Below are 19838 nucleotides of genomic sequence, written 5' to 3'. Positions count from 1 at the left end.
AGGAGGTTCTACATACAAACCATCAGAGCACAAGTAGAATACGCAGCACCAGTCCTGACAAATCTCAGAAAGGATCACAACAGAGGCTGAAGTCATCCAAAACAACGCAATGAGACTTATACTTGGAGCCCCAATGTGGACAAGAATTTGTCTCTTGAGGGCAGAGACACAACTGCAGTCTCTCAAGCACAGGATAGGCCAAAGAAATAATTGCCATTCTGTGCAAAAACCATCAGAAACGACAGAATGGACCACACAAAAACAAAATGCAAGCGTGTATAAACTTGCACGAAGAACTAGACCCGCCAAAAACCTATGCGGGCAGTATACTCCAGACACTGAGAGACTGGGTAATGCAGGACACAGTGAAACACATAACAAAGGATGTCCCACCTGAGGGATACCAAAAACCACCTCCCTGGGTCGAAGACCCAATCCGGTATAACTTCACAATACTACCGGCAAACAAAGCACTGTGCACAGCAGCACAAATGAAAACTGCAGCAGAAGAAGCAATCGGGAACACAGCAGCTGAAAACATATATTACACTGATGGCTCAGTTGACACAGGAAGCTCCAGCAACTGCAGCAGCAGTGGCTGCCAAGACTTCAAAGGAAGCTGGAGGCTATCCAACAATGCCTCCATACTACAAGCGGAACTAATGGCAATCTTAAAAGCCTTAGAAAATTCCAATTTAAAAGAAGGACACACAACAGTGCATATTGACTCCAAAGGAGCAATACTCGCTATCAAAGCGACAAATCCAAAAGAAAATGTGACACTGATAACAGCCATAAAATCATTGGCCAATTCACATCAAGCTGCTGGCAGGAGAGTCACACTAAACTGGATACCCAGCCATGTGGGAATCCAGGGAAATGATGAAGCCGACTTCCTTGCCAAAAGTGCCCTCAGCTGCAGTACAGTAAGCATAAAAGTGCAACCATCCATAACACACCTAAAGGAAATGGCAAAAAGCTATGCCAAACTCCAAGAAGAGAGTGAAGTACGACGTCACTACCTACAAGAGTCAAGGACGTCCAAGTGGTATGTGGATGTCACAAATCTAACGCCGCATGACATCACAAAACAAACCACTAGAAAACTCTCAGTCATCACACACAGATTAAGGCTAGGATACCTCTGCAAATGATAGGAAATGAGGGCAGGTTATGTCAGTACTGTGACCGAGAGGCAATCCAGCCCCTCGAACACTACCTACTAGATTGCCCAGAGACACAATCTTACAGATCAAACCTAACTGAAATAGAGCTGACACCGGCACAGATCACCAGACACATCTTAAATAAACATAGGGACATATGGGAATCTCCTAATGTCTCACCCACCTCCCAGGTAAAAGGATGAATCACACGGCATTTCTCCATAGACACATGGGAATCTCCTAGTGTCTTGTAAACAAAAAACAATGAAAGCCACACAAAGCACAACCCTCTACTTCACTGGTTGCAATGGGAGTCATAAACATCTTTGGGAGCATATGTATAAGTGTGAGTATGCATGAACATGTATATATGAACTATAATACTTGCTTAATGTTGTTGATATATATTGCAATATTTTCAGATGGCTCCACACCAAAATGGATAATATATTGCGCCTAAAATGTTTATAGGTAACGCCTTCTTTCCCTCAAACTAAAACTCGCTTCCTTCTTCCTACTCAGCACTCTTCAGCTAGGCTGAGTCTCACTGCTATAAAACTTTCTCTCCTACTGATGGGTACCGTAAGGTTCAAAGGGGTTGCAATCCTGCCTGTCACCCTATCTCCTTTCCAAAACTAACCGCCAAAGCACTGTTTTTTGTATCTTTACAGATATTTCCAGTTACGGGCTTGCTCTAGGAGCAAGAGCCCGTGCCAGCACAAGGCTGGCTTAATCTCCAACAACAACAACAACACAAAGATCAGTCCACCCTCAGCTTCCCAGCCCGAGGATGTCTGGCAGCTCCAGACGAAAGCTTGCTTTAAGAAAGAGGAAGAAAGAGAGAGAGAGACGAGAGAGAGAGGACAAAAAATCGTTAATGACTTTGATGACTATGTATCATAGTTTATCTGTAAAATTCAAATATATACACCTATTTTGACCCTGTATTATTATTATTATTATTATTATTATTATTATTATTATTATTATTATTATTATTATTATTATCATCATTGACTTTACATTAAACAATTCAAAGGATAGGCGTTCATTTTAAGGAAGCGCTGACTGTTGCACCCTCGCCCAGAAGAATACAATCTAATTATAAATCATTTATATGCATTACAGGTTACATACCAAGGTATTACATATTGAGGCATGTATAATGCATATTTTATATATATATATATATATATCATTATATATATTATAATAGATATATATATATATCTTGATTATGTTTACTTTCATATAGATCGTAGTGCATTATTCTTATATAATATCTATAGAAAAAGCATGATGATACCAAAAAACCGAAACATTATTCAATTTTATTGTAAGCTTAGGCGACAGAAAATTAAGTACGCGGATTAAGCGTTGAGACAAGAAGCAGTTTATTCTTTATACCTTTTATGAATAAACTGTCAAAAAAAATTACATTGTTATAAAAAGTACTTCTAAATATCATAAAATAGGCTTCAGCTAAAAGCAGGGCGTTACGGAACAATAAATGATTGATAAACAACAAGTGAATGATAAAAATGAAGGAAAATGGAGACCTAAAAGCAAGTACATAGAAATGTTAGTGGAGTTTTAATTAGAAGACATAGAATCGACTGACGTACTGACACAAAATTATTATTTTCATATTTCACTATGTATTAACAAGACTGCCCCAGTTTTTAAATTTGAAAATATTATTATTATTATTATTATTATTATTATTATTATTATTATTATTATTATTATTATTATCACTACTAGCACACATATGTATACAGAAATTATGTATGAAAATTCGTAAAGTAACGAAGTCTACGGGAATAACCAACCCTGTTTCACGGGCAGAACCAGCTCCGTTTCGAGGGATTCCTTCTCACCTACACCCCCTTCGGAGGGGTTGGGGGGAGGTAGGATGAAACCTCATTATAAACCATCTTAGGGGTCCTCACTATAACCTTGCCAAGTTTCATGCCCATCGGACCAGCCGTTTGGCCCGTGATTGAATGACAGACGGATGGACAGGCAATATGCCCATTACAGTAAGATTATTATTATTATTATTACTTGAAATCCAAACTTCCAAAGAATATTGTGGTGTTCACTGGAAAGAAATTGCAGAAGATAACAAGAAATACAGAAAAACAAGAGGTCATTTATTAGAGATCCATAAGTGGGTATCGGCGGGCCATCTAACGTGGGCACACTTTTTCTGGCATCTTGCCTTCACAGTTAAAGTGGTTAATTAAAGGCGGAAAAGTTTCATAGCAGTAACAGCTCAATTTACACAATGGACGTACGGTTAACCTGCAGGGTTAGAGGAATGTTGTATAAGTATATATTCGCGCTTAACAGCTCAATTTACACAATGGACGTACGGTTAACCTGCAGGGTTAGAGGAATGTTGTATAGTATATATTCGCTTTACAGCTTTCAAAAACAACTATCTGTATTCGAATTATGCTATGTCAACGTCACGGCATCGTGAATACACCATCACTCTTTACGATTAACTACTGGAAGAGAAGGTCTCCCTATCTGAGGAAAAATATTTTTTAATTTTGCACATGAGTGACCTTTTTCCAAAATTGTGTTCCTGAGGCAACGAAGGCTATATTGTTGTGCGTTTGTGTGTAGTGTACGTATGTGTGAACGAGGCAAAATTCACCATCAGCTGCATCCAGGGTTAGCATGTAGACAGATCAGCTGGCCAAGAGATGAGATTTTCACAAGGTCTGTTTCTTGAAAAGCTGTTTCATGTTGTCCTTCGCTACTCAGTAATGGATACATGCGAACAAGATTAGATAGGCTGATACGCTGGCATTCTTCTGTGTATCGTTAATCACTGTTTTAGTAGAGCGTCGCGTGATATGGAACCAGATTAACTTTCTAGCTTTCTCTAGTTTCAGTGACAGAGTCTTGCTTCCTATTATACCTTTGTCAGGTACAGATTGCAAGCACAACAGAGTGGCTAGGCTCAGGCTCTTCATTCAAGATTCCTACTTCTCTTCTCAAGAAAACGTGTGACCTTCGCAGTTCGACGTGGAGTGATTGAAAATGTCCATCCCATGATAGCATTGCTAGTGATAAAATGCCCTCCAAAAATAAATGGCTCTTCTGTAATTTTGTACCTTTCTGAAAACACAAGTTTCTCAGCGATAACTGCTTTTTAGATGCTGTATTTACAAAGTGAGCCACCTTGGTCTCGCTCCTTGAATATTTGGGATAGGGCCGTCAGGCATTACTGAAGGTTCTGTGCAGCGTCCACTTCCTAAGGCCACTAGCTGCAACCCCTTTCACTCCTTGTTTTTTTTTTTTTCTTTCTTTTTTGACCCTCCGTTCATATTTTCTTTCTCCCATCTCGTAACGATTCATAGTGCTACTGCTTTGAGGTTTTCCTCTGTTACGCCTTTCAAAGCCTAGTCACTGTCTTATTTCCGTTTCAGCGCTGAATGGCCTTGTAGTTGCCTCCAATGCTTGGCATGTACGGGAGAATATATAAATATATATATATATATATATATATATATATTATATATATATATATATATATATATAAAAGCGTCTCAGTGGCGTGGTCGGTATGGTGTTGGCGTGCCACCTCGGTGGCCGCGAGTTCGATTCTCGGGCATTCCATTGAGGTGTGAGAGATGTGTATTTCTGGTGATAGAAGTTCACTCTTGACGTGGTTCGGAAGTCACGTATAAAGCCGCTGGTCCCGTTGCTGAATACCCATACTGGTTCCATGCAACGTGAAAAAAACACCATACAAACAAACAAAAGTCTATATAAATCAGTCAATTCATCAATCACTCCTGAAGTACAAAATTCTTTCCCCCTTCGTTAGAATAATTAAATAATAACAATTCTATCGGATCTATAAAGTTGCAAATCTTGAATGCCCTCTGCAGCACCAGCCTGAGATGAGTAGTACTATGTCACGCCACGCTTTGATCGAAACGACTCGATTCAGGTTCTGACCAAAACCGGGTGACTTTTGACCACTGCGGCCTTCTCTGCGTCGATGATCATCATCTTCTTCTTCTTCTTCAGCGCTCGGATCTGGTCGTTGTTGAGGGACAGCCTCAGGCCCAGGAATCCCGCGATCCCAAGGAAGGCGAATCCGGCTCCCACGAGGTGCTCGAACGACGGGTAGAACTCGATCGTGGCTCCGTAGACGCTCGTGAAGATGGCGCTGTCGACGATGGGCCAGAAGACCTCCAGGACAGCCAACATGGCGAACACGCGGCCGATCTCGTCCTTCTCACAGATCTGGGAAAAGAGAAGAGGACGCGTTTCTTGTTATATTTCTGTTCAGAATGTAAGAGGAGGAGCAGCAGCTGTGCACGCTGATGTTTCAGTAGTTGTATTTTCTCATTCTTAAGAGCAAGAAGCATATATATGTGTATGTACATTCTGGTGTATATACATTCTGTGATTTTTACCACTATGTACCAGTCTGGGTTAATGGCTTAGAAATAAAGTCGAAACCGGTCAAGACCTACACCCAGTCTTTTTAGTTTTTTGTATGGTGATATATATATATATATATAATATATATATATATATATATATATATATATATATATATATATATATATATATATATCACCGCATATGAAAAACTGAAAAGGATGGGTTGTAGAGGTCTTGACCGGTTTCGACTTTATTTCTAAGCCATTAACGCAGACTGGTACATAGTGGTAAAAATCACAGAATGTATAAATGCCAAGGGGATATTATATGCAAACCGCACACCCGACAAGTGCCATAGCACTGATGAGTTTTTGTCGGCACCCCCCCCCCCCCCCTTTTGACATTTGTCAGGCGCGGAGTTTATTCTCTAACATTTTGCATGATAGTCAGTATTGTCCATTACGATTTCCACTATGCATCATTCTTTCGTTAATGACCTAGAAATCAAGTCAAAACAGGTAAGGACCTACACCCAGTGCGTTACTTTTTCACCTGCGGCGATGTGTGATCAACAAATCACGTGTTATTAATATTATATATATATACATCGTTATATACGTGGATTAAAGTGGAAGAGGGCTTGTAATAATTACAGATGCATAATATTACTTGGTGCGAAGAGAAAATTATTTGAAAGAGTATTGATCAAAGTAGTAAGTTAAAAAAGCAGAAGAATAAGAAACTATTTGGGGGGTCAAGTTTTGTTTACCAAACAGTTGTGAGAGAAGCCTGAAAACGAAGGAAAATGACTAAATGTGGAATACAGTGACATAGTAGAGCAGAACTTTTAGCAGTTAATAAGAGTAAAATGTAGAAAGTTCTAGGTCCAAATGATATAGGTGGATAACACGTTTTTACGAACGTGAAACATATGTTACAATATGCAGATGTGAAAGTGACTGGTCTGTTGTAGAATTGAATCTAAGACAAGGTTATATTCACATCTTGCTTCATTAATAACTTATGGAGGGAATTATGCGAGAAGTCATTGGCTCTAGAGGAGATGTAGTAGCTAAGAATTAGAATGAAAAAAAAATGGTTGCAAATAAAGTGTACAGTGGAAAATTGTTTTAGGGATACTGGAGAGAAATCGTGAAGACTAGTGAAAGACCTTGAAGTGAGTCAAGAGGAAAGTGAGTGAGAGAAAATAAATGGACAAATGGAAACTTCTGAGACAGAGGAAGGAATGCTTTAAGAATGAAAGTTAAGATAAGAAAGGTGCGCTTGCGTAGAGACAGAACTAGAGAGAAAGGTGGACAGGTATATGGAAAAACTGTAATTATCTTATTGAAGCAGCATTTCCTCTCTCCACCATCCCGAAGCAAAGCTGCGCCAACTTCATATATTTTCTACAGCATTCCTTATTAGCAACCTTATTTTCTCTTACACATTGAGTAAAGCTACAAACTACTTTTTTGTTTTTGCTGGGGCCTAGGAAATCCCAAAAAGGTCTGGAAAAGATGTTTTGCATTGAGTGAAAGAAACAGAAATTTTAGGATAGGATATTTACAATTTATTTATGAGAATTAAATTGTAAGAAATAAATAATGTGCATGTTAAATATACTGAAAAATTATAGAGTGATTATTTTAATTTTCGTTGTCGAAACAACGTGCTATTTGACCATAGATTTTACCAGGCATCCTGAGTAACCTCAATGCTGGATCACGCCTTGTTTATCTTATAGGTTACCTACTGCATCTCCTCCACAGCCAGTGACTTCTCACATAATTCCATCCATATATTTGTTAATTAAATAAGGAGTTATGAAAAACCTTGTCTTCAAGCTCATTAGAAAACTGTTAATGAAATATCCACCCATATCATACAAACCTTCGACATGAGACTCCTGATAGCGATGCTGAGATATTCGTCTGGAATCAAAATGAAGAGGTAGGGCACCCACCACTGACTCGGCTTAGTGGTCATGCCCAGTGCCAAGAGCCGGGTGAACACAAGCACTGCGGTTATCCCCCCCAGAGAACAGTCGTGCAGACGGAAATACAAGAACGCGGGAGTCAAGAGCAGTATCATAACCGCCTGACTGACGTCATTAGTAATGGAGAAGATACTGTAGGAATAGATGTCCCAGTTGAGAACTCGCAACCCCCAGAGGTAGATGATATTTTGTACCACTGTGCTGTTGCAAAAGAGCATCATGCACATGAGTGTCGAGATGTGAAGACGACCCCTCCCTTGGCGTTTTCTGAAACAGGTGCAGAACAAGTCCACAACGTTCATAGGGCTGTACAAAGGGCGTTGCTTTGCCGTTCCTCCACCCCCATCTCTTGGTTTTTCATTGTCTTTTATGATGATTGCCGAGTAGACAAAACACAGTACGTAGAGAATCGTGCAAACGCCAGTTACCCACGTGTACCCTCCCGCACTAAAGATGAGAGTTCCTGTGGTTGTACCGGCAGGAGTTCCAAGTAACCAGATGCCTCTCACGATGGCGAGGCGTTTCGTCCGTGAGCAAATCTCCGACTTGTCTGCGACGTAGCCGTAGGCGGCCATGTAGAACAACGGAATACCCCCGAGGGAGTTACAGAATGCCGCCACGTACAGAACTTCCGGAGGCCAGGAGGGGAAAAAGGACACCAAGAAATAAGTGCCGGCAGAGAGGGCGAGGCCAAAGAGGCCCAAAAGGATCGGCATCCTCCTGCCCCTCCGGTCACTCCAGGCCGCGATGAACGAGATCATCAGGACTGGAATAATGCTCGAGATCAGTCTGCTGTAGAAGTTGAAGACGTTGGCCAGCTTCTGCACTTCCACTTCGGCGTCCTGGTGATGTCCGTCGCTCAAGCTGTCGCACACTTCGGCTGAGTAACCCAGCGTTACCTGGCAGAACCGGTCGAGCCTCATGTTCTGGAACGTCGCGTAAGAGGCGTCGGTGGCCATAGTCTTAACGAAGAGCATCGGCTCGATCGTGATGGCGCTGAGGCAGTCGAGGAGCCTGCGGGAGCGTCTGGCGCGCGCCATTTTGGCTGCTGACTGGACGCAGGGAGAGAGAGATGAAGGCTCGAAATGCAGCGAAGCACTTTGCTCAATCAGTGTCTCGTTATCGTATATCAGTTGTATTTTACAGCAACAGGAGGTTGTTTGGGTTCTCATATCAGTTGTCATATCTCGTTGCAGCGAGAGTTTCTGGGCAGTTGCAAGTTATTATTTAGTGCTGAGGACGTGTGGAAGTCTGCCACGGCTTTAGAAGCACTTGGAAGGAAGGTCATTTTGCCTTCTGTCCCGAAGAAGGAAAAAACTCGTGACGAATTGATTAGAATAATGAGATTATTCGTCATATCAAAACCTCAGTCGCTAAAGTCAAAGTCGCCTCGTGATTGCATTCAAACTTTAACGTATTTCGAGAATGTAGTATGTGGCTCCTCGATGAAGTATTTACTTTATATCTCCTTTATTAATATTTTACCGATATAGCAACAATATATGAATATCAAGTTTATCATGAAACCTTGTTTTTGCTTTGTGTATAGAGAGAGAGAGAGAGAGAGAGAGAGAGAGAGATAAAGCAGAAAATGGATATGCCACCAATAACGTTGTGTCAATAGAGAGAGAGAGAGAGGATAGATAATCGGTTCCTTCGAGCTTCAAAGACGAGCCTAATTATATCAATCACCCCACTACTGGAGGACTAACTTGTCAAAAATATAGACTCTGGCTGACCCGCAGCTTTAAAAGAAACGAAAACAAGTTTAGCTTCTTTAAGGATTAAGCGCAGTTCTCAAGCGTAGGTACTGAATCCTGAGGTGTCGTGTCCTCATGTATCAATTCTTATCTTGAAGGATGTCGGAATTGGGATCCCATAACTTCAGCCAGATCCAAAACGTTTAAGACAAAGGTTTAACTTATTCCTCTGTGTCTCCTTTCCCATCCAATTTTTCGATTATATTTTTTAGTGAACGTTTATTTGATCTTGCTTCCTTCTACGTTTTGAGTGTTTAGATTTATTCAAATTTGTGTTTGACAGACCTCAAACCTCAAAGATCAAATTCCCATGGCTACGACTGAGAATTAGATATATAGGGTAAATGCTTGTAAATTCTTTCGATCAGTTGTCCTTGGAGTATCGCTGTGACTTTGGGCACTTGTATCTTATCTTGTGTCTCCCTCGTAAACAAGATGAAAGCCTATTGTGACTACTACTGTAAATCATCTTGTGGTTTTATTTACTCTTTTCTCTAGGTACTATTTGGTCTTGATACCTATATACATTGGGATTCCTGGTATGCACCACTGAGCGACCGTTTCTTTCCTTCTTCTAAGCTCTGGAATTCCCCTCCTGTTTATGTTTTCCTGATTCTTATAACCTTCGTTCCTTAGAAAGGCTAAGAGGTCTATCACCTCTTTCCTTCCTCAATGGATTGGCCTAGAAGAGAGCCTTTGGCTCCCCCTTCCATCGGCCTCTTCAACTCAAATAGCCATTTTTGCTTAGTCGGGGAATAAGCCTACAAAATACTTTGTTGTTGTTGTTCTTGCTGTTGTTGTTCTTGCCTGTGGGTTAGGAAAGCTCTATGGAAAAGCTAAAAAGGTCTGAAAAAGGTGTATCGCGTTGAGCTAAAGATACATGTTAGGATAGGATATATATGGTTTATTTATTAGAATGAAAAGGTAAAAAAATAAATAATCTGCATGCTAAACGGTATAGAACAATTATTTCTAATAATATAGCGTATTTATTTTTATTTTCGTTGGTGAAACAACGCTCTATTTACCCTAAATTTTAACACGCTACCCGAGTAAGCTGGGGGTCGGATTATCCTTTTTTTTTTTTTGCACTCCTAAGCAAATGTGGATGATGACCTGAAAGCAACAAAAACAGAAGAATATTTCAAAATGTTACTAAAGATGCAGGATTACCGTCTTACATCTGAACAATAAGGCAGGATTAATTACCATTATACAGAAACATTCACACGCAACCACCACTGATGTCAGGTACTCACTGAAACGATAAAGAACCTTGTTCGTATAACGAAGCAATAGGGGAAATTTTTTTCTATTAATTATTTGCGATCTAGTGCACTGGAAACTCATCCTCGATTTGTTTTATATATATATATATATATATATATATATATATATATATATATATATGATATATATATATATATATATATATATATATATATATATATATATATATATATAGATATATATATATATATATATTCTAACATCATATATATATATATATCATATATATATAATATTAAATATATATATATAGATATATATACATATATATAAATATATATACATATATATATATATATATATATATATATATTATTATATATATATATATAGATATATATTATGAAATTTATATATATATATATATATATATATATATATATATCTATAATATATCTATATATATATATATATATAAAGAGTGGGGTAGCTACTTCAGGTTTTCTGAGACTGGGAGCGGGATATTGCTGGTTTTCTAAGATTTTGGGGATGGGGCCTGATTTTCCTTTTACTATTTTTTTTTTATTAATTTAACCTATTCCTCTCATTTGTTTTATACGAACCTTCGAGATCTGACTCCTGATAGCGATGCCAATCAAATCCGTGGGAATGAAGACAAAGAGGAAAGGAATCCACCACTCGCTGGGACTAGTTGTCATGGCCAGTGCCAAGAGTCGACTGAACACTAGCGTCGCGGTCATTGCCCCCACGGAACAGTCGTGCAGACGGAGATGTACAAAAACAGGAGTCAAGGAGAGCATCATGAGCGCCGCACTCATGTCATTGGCGACCTTGTACACGGTGTAAGAGTCTATGTCCCAGTTGAGGACCCTCAGCCCCCAGAGATACAGGTTGTGTGGTAACATGCAGATGAAAAAGAGCATCATGGCCACTAGAAGAAAGATGTGTAGCCTGCCGTTCCCCCGCCGTTCTCTCAAGCAAGAGCGAAATAAGTCTGAGACGTTCTTTGGACTGAACAGACTTCTTTGTTTGGGGAGATCTTCATTGGCTTCTCTTGGTTTGTTGTTATCTTTGATGAAGATGACAGAGTAAACGAAGCACATTATGTAAAGTGCAGTACTAAAACCAGTTACCCACAAGTACCCTCCTGCGTCGTAGATCAGGGTTCCTGTGGCTGTGCCAGTGGGAGTTCCCAGCAACCAGAAAGCCCTCAAGATGGCGAGGCGTTTGGTTCGGGCTTGAGCCTCGGACTTGTCTACTATGTAGCTGTAGGCAGCCATATAGAATAAAGGCCACCCACCTCCTAGGGAGGAACAAAACGAGGCCACATAGAGAACTTCAGGGGGCCATGAAGGGAAAAGGGAAACCAAAAGATATGTGCAAGAATAGAGCGTGGTGCCGAAGATCGACGCGAGAATGGGCACCCTCCTCCCCCTCTGGTCGCTCCAAGACGCGATGAATGAGATCATCAGGACTGGAATGATACTCGAGATCAGTTTGTCATAGAAGTTGAAAATGTTGACCAGTTTCTGCACCTCCGCTTGCACTGTCTCATGGTGGCCGTCATTCATTTTCTCACACACTTCTCCGGGATACCCCAGCCTCACGCGGCAGTACCGGTCGAGTTTGAGGTTTTCGATTGGAGCCAAGGAAGCCTCCAAGGACACGCCTTTCAAGAACAACATGGGCTCGATGGTAATCATGCCGAGGATGTCCTTGGCCGATCGTAAGGCCATGTGAAGCCTAGTGCACTCCATTGTGACTGTTCTAACACTGCGAGACAAGTGAGCAAAATGTGTAGAGGTGAGTTCTCTTATCATCTCATCTTTGCCTTTTAGATGGATATTACACAGTTTGTTTTTGAAGCAATAAGAGGTTTCTGTTGTCCAGTGGTCTGCCATTGATGGATCTTAACTATTTATTTAACTAACTATCAATCTGTACATAGTGATGTCAGTTTCTCATGTGCAATTTGTCCCTACTACTGTTACACTGTCACCTCTGTTTAGTAATGATAACACTATCTGTCACCATTATCATTTGTTGACATTTTACCGATAATCATGATAATAAGTGGAAGGCCAACTGCGCAATGTTGCTAAAGATTAACATTATCATTGCCAGTATTGTAATTATTTTCTAACATTATTTTCTAAGAGAGAGAAAAAAAGACACTGGTCTCCTTTGTACTGATACTTGGACACCCTTTGCAGAAAGCTACCCATGAATTAAGTTCTTTAAGTCATTATGGTAACACAAAACCTTCAGCTAACAATATGAAGTTAATGTGGCAGTATGCTGAAACCATAAAGGTGTTCCATAAAACATTCCTTCTGGATAAGAATTGGCCTCCTTTCCAGCTAAGTCCCCTGAAAATCCTGTGCAGGGATAGTATCCTGTTTTATTGTATATTGTAAACATGAATATATCCTTTCAGAGATGTACAGTTATAATGAATGGCTTCTAACCATTTCCTGGCAAAAATCCCTTAGGGTCCGGCTAAGGCCACTCAAAGTCTGACTTTTTGCTGAAAACAGCTGCTTGTAACACTGGAAAACATGGACTTGGGGCGTGAATAGAAGGGACCCAGAGCTTCTCAAGGGAAGGGAGTTCCACCTCTCACAGTAGGGACGAAGGCGATAGGATATCTGGAACATGGTATTGCTCCATAAATATGTGTGCAACACACAAAGGATTGAACACATGCAGTGATGCCGCCAAATATTCAGACTTGCTTAATATTAATCTTACATTCTCAGAATTCCCTCAAAAGTCAAGGAGTGACTGAATTACTTCACAGAACGTTGTGGTATTGAACTGTAGGGTGTGAAACACAGACATCGACTTACTCCCAAAGTAAAGTCTCATAGCTTCTGCCAATACTGGGAGGTCCATCAAGCAGTGATCATTATTAAACCACATCTAAGGGAACCATAGCACTTAAATTAGATTAGCTTTATAGAACAAGGGAGCTCATCTGGGGGGGAATGACCAGGGATAACTATGAACGATCGCAGAAGCACAGACAGAAAAAAATAAAAGAATAAATGCAGTAAGAGACAAAGGTGACTGCCAACTAAACCCGTACTTTACCATCTTGATTTCTGGTTCCGCTTCTTATTAGGTGCTAATAAAAAAGGGTCCACTTCAATGTCGGAAGGTATGGTCCTAATTGCAGTCACATGAACACACAGGGGTAGGGGAAAAAAGAGGGTAGATTAGCAGGTGAGGAGCTCCTGCTTCTTGATTGGCGAGTGGAGCGCTTCTGAGAGAACTGAAGCCAAATTCTTCTCGGTGTCCACTTTTATTAACTTCATATGCCCTCCAGCGGCTTCTGATTAAGTTTTCAGATTTGGAGGCAGATGTCTGCCCGTTTTTTTTAAAGAATGGGCAGAAAGAAAGACATGACTGGTGCCTGTTCCTTTATCGAAAATTACCTTACTGAATGGCAAAATACTTTTACGTTTGGGGGGGCCTTATGTCCAAACGTAAGGGGAAAATAAGAGGGAAAAATGGAGCTCTTATGACTTACCTTAGATAACGATAAAAGTGATTAGTTTATTCTTTATTCTGGAAGGTCGCCATTGAAAACCCAGCTGATTACTCTAATTTACATTTATTTACAAGAAACATTTACTGGCCTGAGATAAAGGCAAGACAAATTGGCCACATGTGGTCAGAGCACCATATAATGTCTGGATCACTCCTATCTTTCACAATATGGAAAAAGATGGCCAAATTCAACCTCTACTGCAATGCTGGTTTCTAAATTTAGGATTTCAGGTAATACAAGTGCTTGTGAGGAGACGGACCATGAACTCAGCAATCTGGAAATGAATTCCCAAATTACACACAACATAAACGAAAGACTTCTTGCATAATATCTCAGCTAATCACTATGGAGAGTGTTTATCTTTAATCATACACAAGGGGAGGAACTCTAGTGCTTAAATGAAATGCTCAATGAAGACTTTGTTTATCTGAGATGATCACAAAAGGTAGCATGCGGCCGCTAGGCAGAAAAGGAACAAAGGGAGGTTTGTTTGAGAAGTAGGAAGTTGAATTGGAAAATGTGGGAGAGGTTATTTGACTCGGAGGAAAAGAACTGGCGATATGACTGTAACTCAAGACGTACCTGGGTGCCTTATGGAGAGGAACTTTGGAGAGGATGGCGTCGTCTTTGTCCAAGTTCGGGGCATGCCAGTTAGCGCCTTTGTTAGGCCTGTGGGCAGGCTGGCTTGGACGTCTGTCCAAGGTCAAGGACTGGGCTGAACTGAGGATGTCGTCGGGTGCGAATCCTGGGTGTTGGGGAAGCATTTTCCCCCTATTGGCAGGTCATCCTGGAAACAGACATACGGCCAGCGAAGGTTCACGGGAAAAGGGATCTTAAGAGTAGGCCTAAGAATTACCTAACTAGCTACACACTCCCTTTGGGATACATCCCTAATGCTTAATGAGTCTTTATTCCCCCGCTACTCCGGCTAGCCAGACATGCCTATGTCTGGCCTGTGTTTTCCCTCCTAAAGTCAGCTGATGTTAGGAGAAAAAATGGATGCTCTTTTAGCAATTAATTGATTTACTAAACTGGGGAGAAGAGGCGATCTACAAACGTAAAAATATATAATATATATACACATATATATACACAAATATATGCTTGTATATAATGAATGGCACTGTCGCTTCTAGAAAGTCAAATCTTTAATAGGAACAGTATGGCCAGAAAAAACTTCAGCCTTTTCTGTTACAGCTATCGATATCCATCACCTACGTTTCAGGAAACAAATCTCATCTTCAGGGCTAAAAACAGGGGAAAATTAAAATTCTATATGTTAGGAATCGGACTGAAATGGGGCACAGTAGTCAATTAAGTAGCTAAATAATAATCGGTGCATCAATGAATTTTCAATTTTATATGAAAATAAAGTGGTTAATAATTAAACACGAGATTAACAACAAAGTGCAAAGCTGCAAAGCAGAACGACACTTTCAGGAGAGAGAGAGAACAAATAAAAAAAAACTGGAATATTAACACAAAAACCACAAGATGTTCACTTGGGGTTTTTGTGTTAATATTTTACTGATACAGATTTAATATAGGAATATCAGGTTTAGCACTTAACCTTTTTTTTATAGAATGAAAGGTTCAAGTTACCTGAGAATTGCATTGATCTCTGGCTGACCTCGGGGCTACTTATGCAGCTTTAAAAGAAAGGAGAAGTATTGCGTCTTTAAAGATCAAGCGCAGTTCTCAAACGTAGGCAGTAACAGTGGCCAGAGTTGGTGAAATGGAGATGTTATCTTATGAAATTGTAGAGGGCGGAGATCAGATGGGGAAAGATTGGGAAGGAGGGGGAGAGGGCAAAAAAAGATATGTGTCATCCCCTCCTGGTTGTCGGGGGCAGGTATCAGCGACTCAGCTTGCCTGCACAAAGCTCACTCTAGTTGGAACATGGCTGCGGGTGTTCTCGTAGTGCTCCTTAACGGCGTCCTTTGGAACATGGCATGAAGTCTGCTGTACTGACACAGGCGCCGGGTCGGGGCTTCGAAATCGGTAAAGTAGGGTCGTCCTTGTTAAGGGATTGCACTGAGATGGAGCAGGGTTATTTTTCGTCAGAAGGATCAGTGTCGGAAAGGGCAAGGTGCCTAAGGGCCTCCTGATTTTGTTATTGATGTCATGATTGTGTTAGCCATTATTAACCAGTCTAGTAACACTACAGTCTACTTCTCTCTATGGGCATTCTGCCAGGAAGCGCGATGGGCAATCGCTTTCCTGATGAAGCCGCTGATGGTACTGCCCTTGTACTGGTCGGTGCATTCACTCAGTCTACCCATACGGAGACCCAGGTTCTTAGATTATATTCCAAGAGGCCTTCCCCAGATTCTCTTACCTTATGTGTGTTGTGTTTCACTTTTTTCATTCCTGTATCGTTCTACGTCCTTCCGTGTCTCTCATGGTGTTCTTTAGGGCTTTGTTCTGTCGCCTACACCCTAGTTTTTCACCCATTCCTACTTTCCTTGGTAATTAAGCCCTTATCCGTTGATCTTACTGAATCCTGAGTTGTTGTGTCCTCATGTATCGGTTCTTATCTTGAAGGATGTTCGAATTGGGATCCCATAACTTCAGTCAGATTCAAAACGCTTAAGACAAAGGTTTAACTTATTCATCTGTGTTTCCTGTCCCTCCAATCTTTCCATCATATTGTTTAGTGAAAATTTAATTGATCTTGCTTCCTTCTATGTTTTGAGTGTTCATATTTCTTCACATTTGTGTTTGAGAGACCTCAAAGATCAAGTTCCCATGACTGCGACTAAGAATTGTGCATAGTGTAGATGCTGTAAATTCTTTGATTAGTTTTCTTTGGAGTATTGCTGTGACTTTGGACACGTGTATCTTATCTTGTGTCTCCCTTCTAGACAAGATGAAAGCTATTGTGACCACTTCTGTAAATCATCTTTTTTTTTTCTCCAAGACAATGTGGTTTTATTTTACTCTTTTTTTTTATAGGAACTATTTGGTCTTAATACCTGTATACATTGGAAATCCTGGTATGCACCACTGAGCGACTGTTTCTTTCCTTCTTCATTGGCATGGACTAGAAAAGAGCCTTTGGCTCCCCCTTCCATTGGGCTCTTCAACTCAAATAACCATTTTTGCTCATTCGGGGAGTAAGCCTACAAACTACTTTGGTGTTGTTCTTGTTTTGGGGGGAGGGGGGTGCCAGGGAAGCCCAATGGAAAAGCCTAAAAAGGTCTGAAAAAGGTTTTTGGCTTTTTGAATGAAAGATACCGGAATGTTAGGATAGGATATATATATGCTGTATTTATTAGAAAGAAAATGTAAAAAGATAAATAATGTGCCTGTTAAACAGTACAGATCAATTATTTCTAGTAGCATATAGCCTATTTATTTTAATTTTCGTTGGTGAAACAACATTCTATTTGGCCATAGATTTTAGCATGCCCCCCGAGTAAGCTGGAGGTCGGATCAGGCATTGTATTTCACATACCTATATCATTCAAATGTTTGTAGTTTTCCACCATCCTCACTAGCGTTTTCTAGTTCCTATTCTTGCCCGCCATTTACTAGTATAACCTAAGTCTTCCTATATACCTCTAACTAAAGCTTCCAAAGTTCTCCACCAGTTTCTTCCATATCTCATCATTATCACTATTATTTCCTCGTCACCCTCAGCCATTTCTATCTTTAATTGCATTTGTGTCTTCAGTCACCGTTTTACTATTCTCTTTTCATTTTCTTTTGACCCGCCTGTCCAAATTGCACTTATAGCCAAGTATTGGCATAATCGTTAATTTTCGACCAGTTAATTGGATCATTTCAGTGACAATTCTTTTCACCAATGAATCTGTCAGCTTGATCTGCCATTCACTGTTTGCTAACCTTTCCTTGCCATTTTCCTTTTCCCGTGTATACATCTTGATTCCTCATGTAATTTATTTCCTACACTGAAGCCAGTCACAACGAAATTATAAAAGGCAAAAACAGGTCTGAAGTAAAGAGAGAATTAGCCATCAGTTCATTTTTAGATAGTTATGAATTCTCTAGGTTTGTGTTAAAATTTAGTTGGGTGATCTGGGCTGAAAGCTTCTTTATCTACCTTGTTTTATTTCTTGTCTGAGACTGATTTTCACAGCTCTTCTACACGACCCAAATTCACATAGCTATGTATTCATCTACCGATAAAGTCACTTCGTATTTGACATCGAACATATTTCTGTTCTCTAAATAAAATTGGTGTCTTCCTGTTCAGGAAAGTCCACCAATGAAGTCATTCCCTATTCGTCATTGAACATTTTTCTATCTCTAACAGGACACTTTCCTTTTTGCTTATGTTATCATTTGTACAAACCTTTGACAGCAGACTCCTGATACTGATGGTGGCGAAGTCCGTAGGAATGATGACGAAAAGGTAAAGGACCCAGCTCTGGCTCGCCTCGGTGACCAACCCAAGAGTCAAAAACTTGATGAACAGAAGGGTTCCAGTTATGCTTCCCAGGGAGCAGTCATGGGGCCGCAGGCACGTCAGCAAAGGGGTCAGGCAGAGCATCGAAATTGTCTGGCACACTTGATTCACTGTCATGTACAAACTGTAAGAGTTCATGTTCCAGTTGAGAACTCTCAAAGTCCAGAGGTACAGGTTGTGTGGGAACGTGCCAAAGACCATGAGCATGATGACCACGAGGATCAATATGTGCAGTGACCCCCTCCCTTCTCGCTTTCTGAAACACGTTCTGACCAAGTCGACGACGTTCTTGGGGTTGTAAATGCTGCGTTGCTTCGAAACTCCCTGATCTACCCCCTTCGGTTTCTCATTGTCTTTCACGAGGACGACGCAGTATATAAGACACAGGATGTATAAGGCGACGCTCAGCGCAAATACCCAAGAGTAACCGGCCGCACCGTAGATGAGGGCGCCGATCGCCGTTCCAGCAGGATTGCCTAGTTGCCAGAACACTCTCATGATGGTGAGACGCGCCGTTCGACTTTCGGTCTGAGAGTGGTCGACGATGTAGCTGTAAACGGCCATGTAGAACAGCACTATCCCTCCGCCTAGGGACAGAGAAAACGAGCCGACGTAGAGGACCTCAGCAGGCCAAGAGGTGAAGATGGAAGCGAGTAGATACGTCCCCATGTAGAGCGTGTATCCGAAGAGGGACAGCACCATCAGCCACTTCCTCCCCCTCTGGTCACTCCAAGACGCGATGAACAAGATCATCACCACGGGGATGATGCTGCCCAGGAGATTGTCGTAGAAATTGAAGACGTTGACCAGTTTCTGCACCTCCACCTGAAGGTCGGTGTGGTGGCCGTCGTCCATTTTCTCACACAGATCGGCCGAGTAGTTCAGGTTCACGCGACAGAACCGCTGCAGCTTGAAACTTTCGATGGTAGCCAAAGGAGCCGAGTACGATATCGATCTCACGAATAGCATCGGCTCTATCGTGAGGACCCTCAGGAGATTCCTGATGGATTCGACGACAAGTCCCTGGCGTCTTGTACGCTCCATTGTGGCTGCCGTGGCACTGGAAGGAATGTCACGGAGAGCGCTATCTAAATACTCTTCCTTATCGTATATGTAAATATCTCTTCCCATAACAAACTTCCGAGAGTTCAAGGCCGGTAGTATCAACTGGGTTCAGCTTCTGGCGACAACGTCGATATTCCCGTCAACTTGGCAAAATGGAGCCTGAATTCCACGTTACTTCATACTTTTCTTGGAACTT

At 41.0% G+C, this 19838-nt stretch overlaps 2 protein-coding genes across 3 annotated transcripts; both read right to left on the bottom strand.

Annotated features, from left to right (window-relative positions):
* Window positions 1-4569: 4569 nt before the first annotated feature.
* LOC135209599 (lysosomal proton-coupled steroid conjugate and bile acid symporter SLC46A3-like) lies at window positions 4570-12349 on the bottom strand. Of its 2 annotated transcripts, none has more exons than XM_064242291.1 (2): window positions 11195-12349; window positions 4570-5438 (listed from the first exon to the last, which is right to left on the bottom strand). In XM_064242291.1, the coding sequence occupies exons 1-2, from the start codon at window positions 12347-12349 to the stop codon at window positions 5136-5138; spliced, it is 1458 nt and encodes a 485-aa protein (XP_064098361.1). In that variant the 3' UTR covers window positions 4570-5135. The 2 variants fall into 2 exon arrangements, with proteins under 2 accessions (XP_064098361.1, XP_064098362.1); XM_064242292.1 differs by lacking the exon at window positions 11195-12349 and adding an exon at window positions 7476-8693.
* Window positions 12350-18382: 6033 nt separating this feature from the next.
* Window positions 18383-19621, bottom strand: LOC135209521 (lysosomal proton-coupled steroid conjugate and bile acid symporter SLC46A3-like). Its single transcript, XM_064242174.1, has one exon. It carries the CDS (start codon window positions 19619-19621, stop codon window positions 18383-18385), a length of 1239 nt encoding a protein of 412 aa, XP_064098244.1.
* Between the last annotated feature and the right edge of the window lie 217 nt (window positions 19622-19838).

Source organism: Macrobrachium nipponense, chromosome 38, assembly GCF_015104395.2.
Source record: "Macrobrachium nipponense isolate FS-2020 chromosome 38, ASM1510439v2, whole genome shotgun sequence".
NCBI lineage: Eukaryota > Metazoa > Arthropoda > Malacostraca > Decapoda > Palaemonidae > Macrobrachium > Macrobrachium nipponense.
Note: the sequence above shows the minus strand (reverse complement) of the source record. Positions and strands in the feature narration are given on the sequence as shown.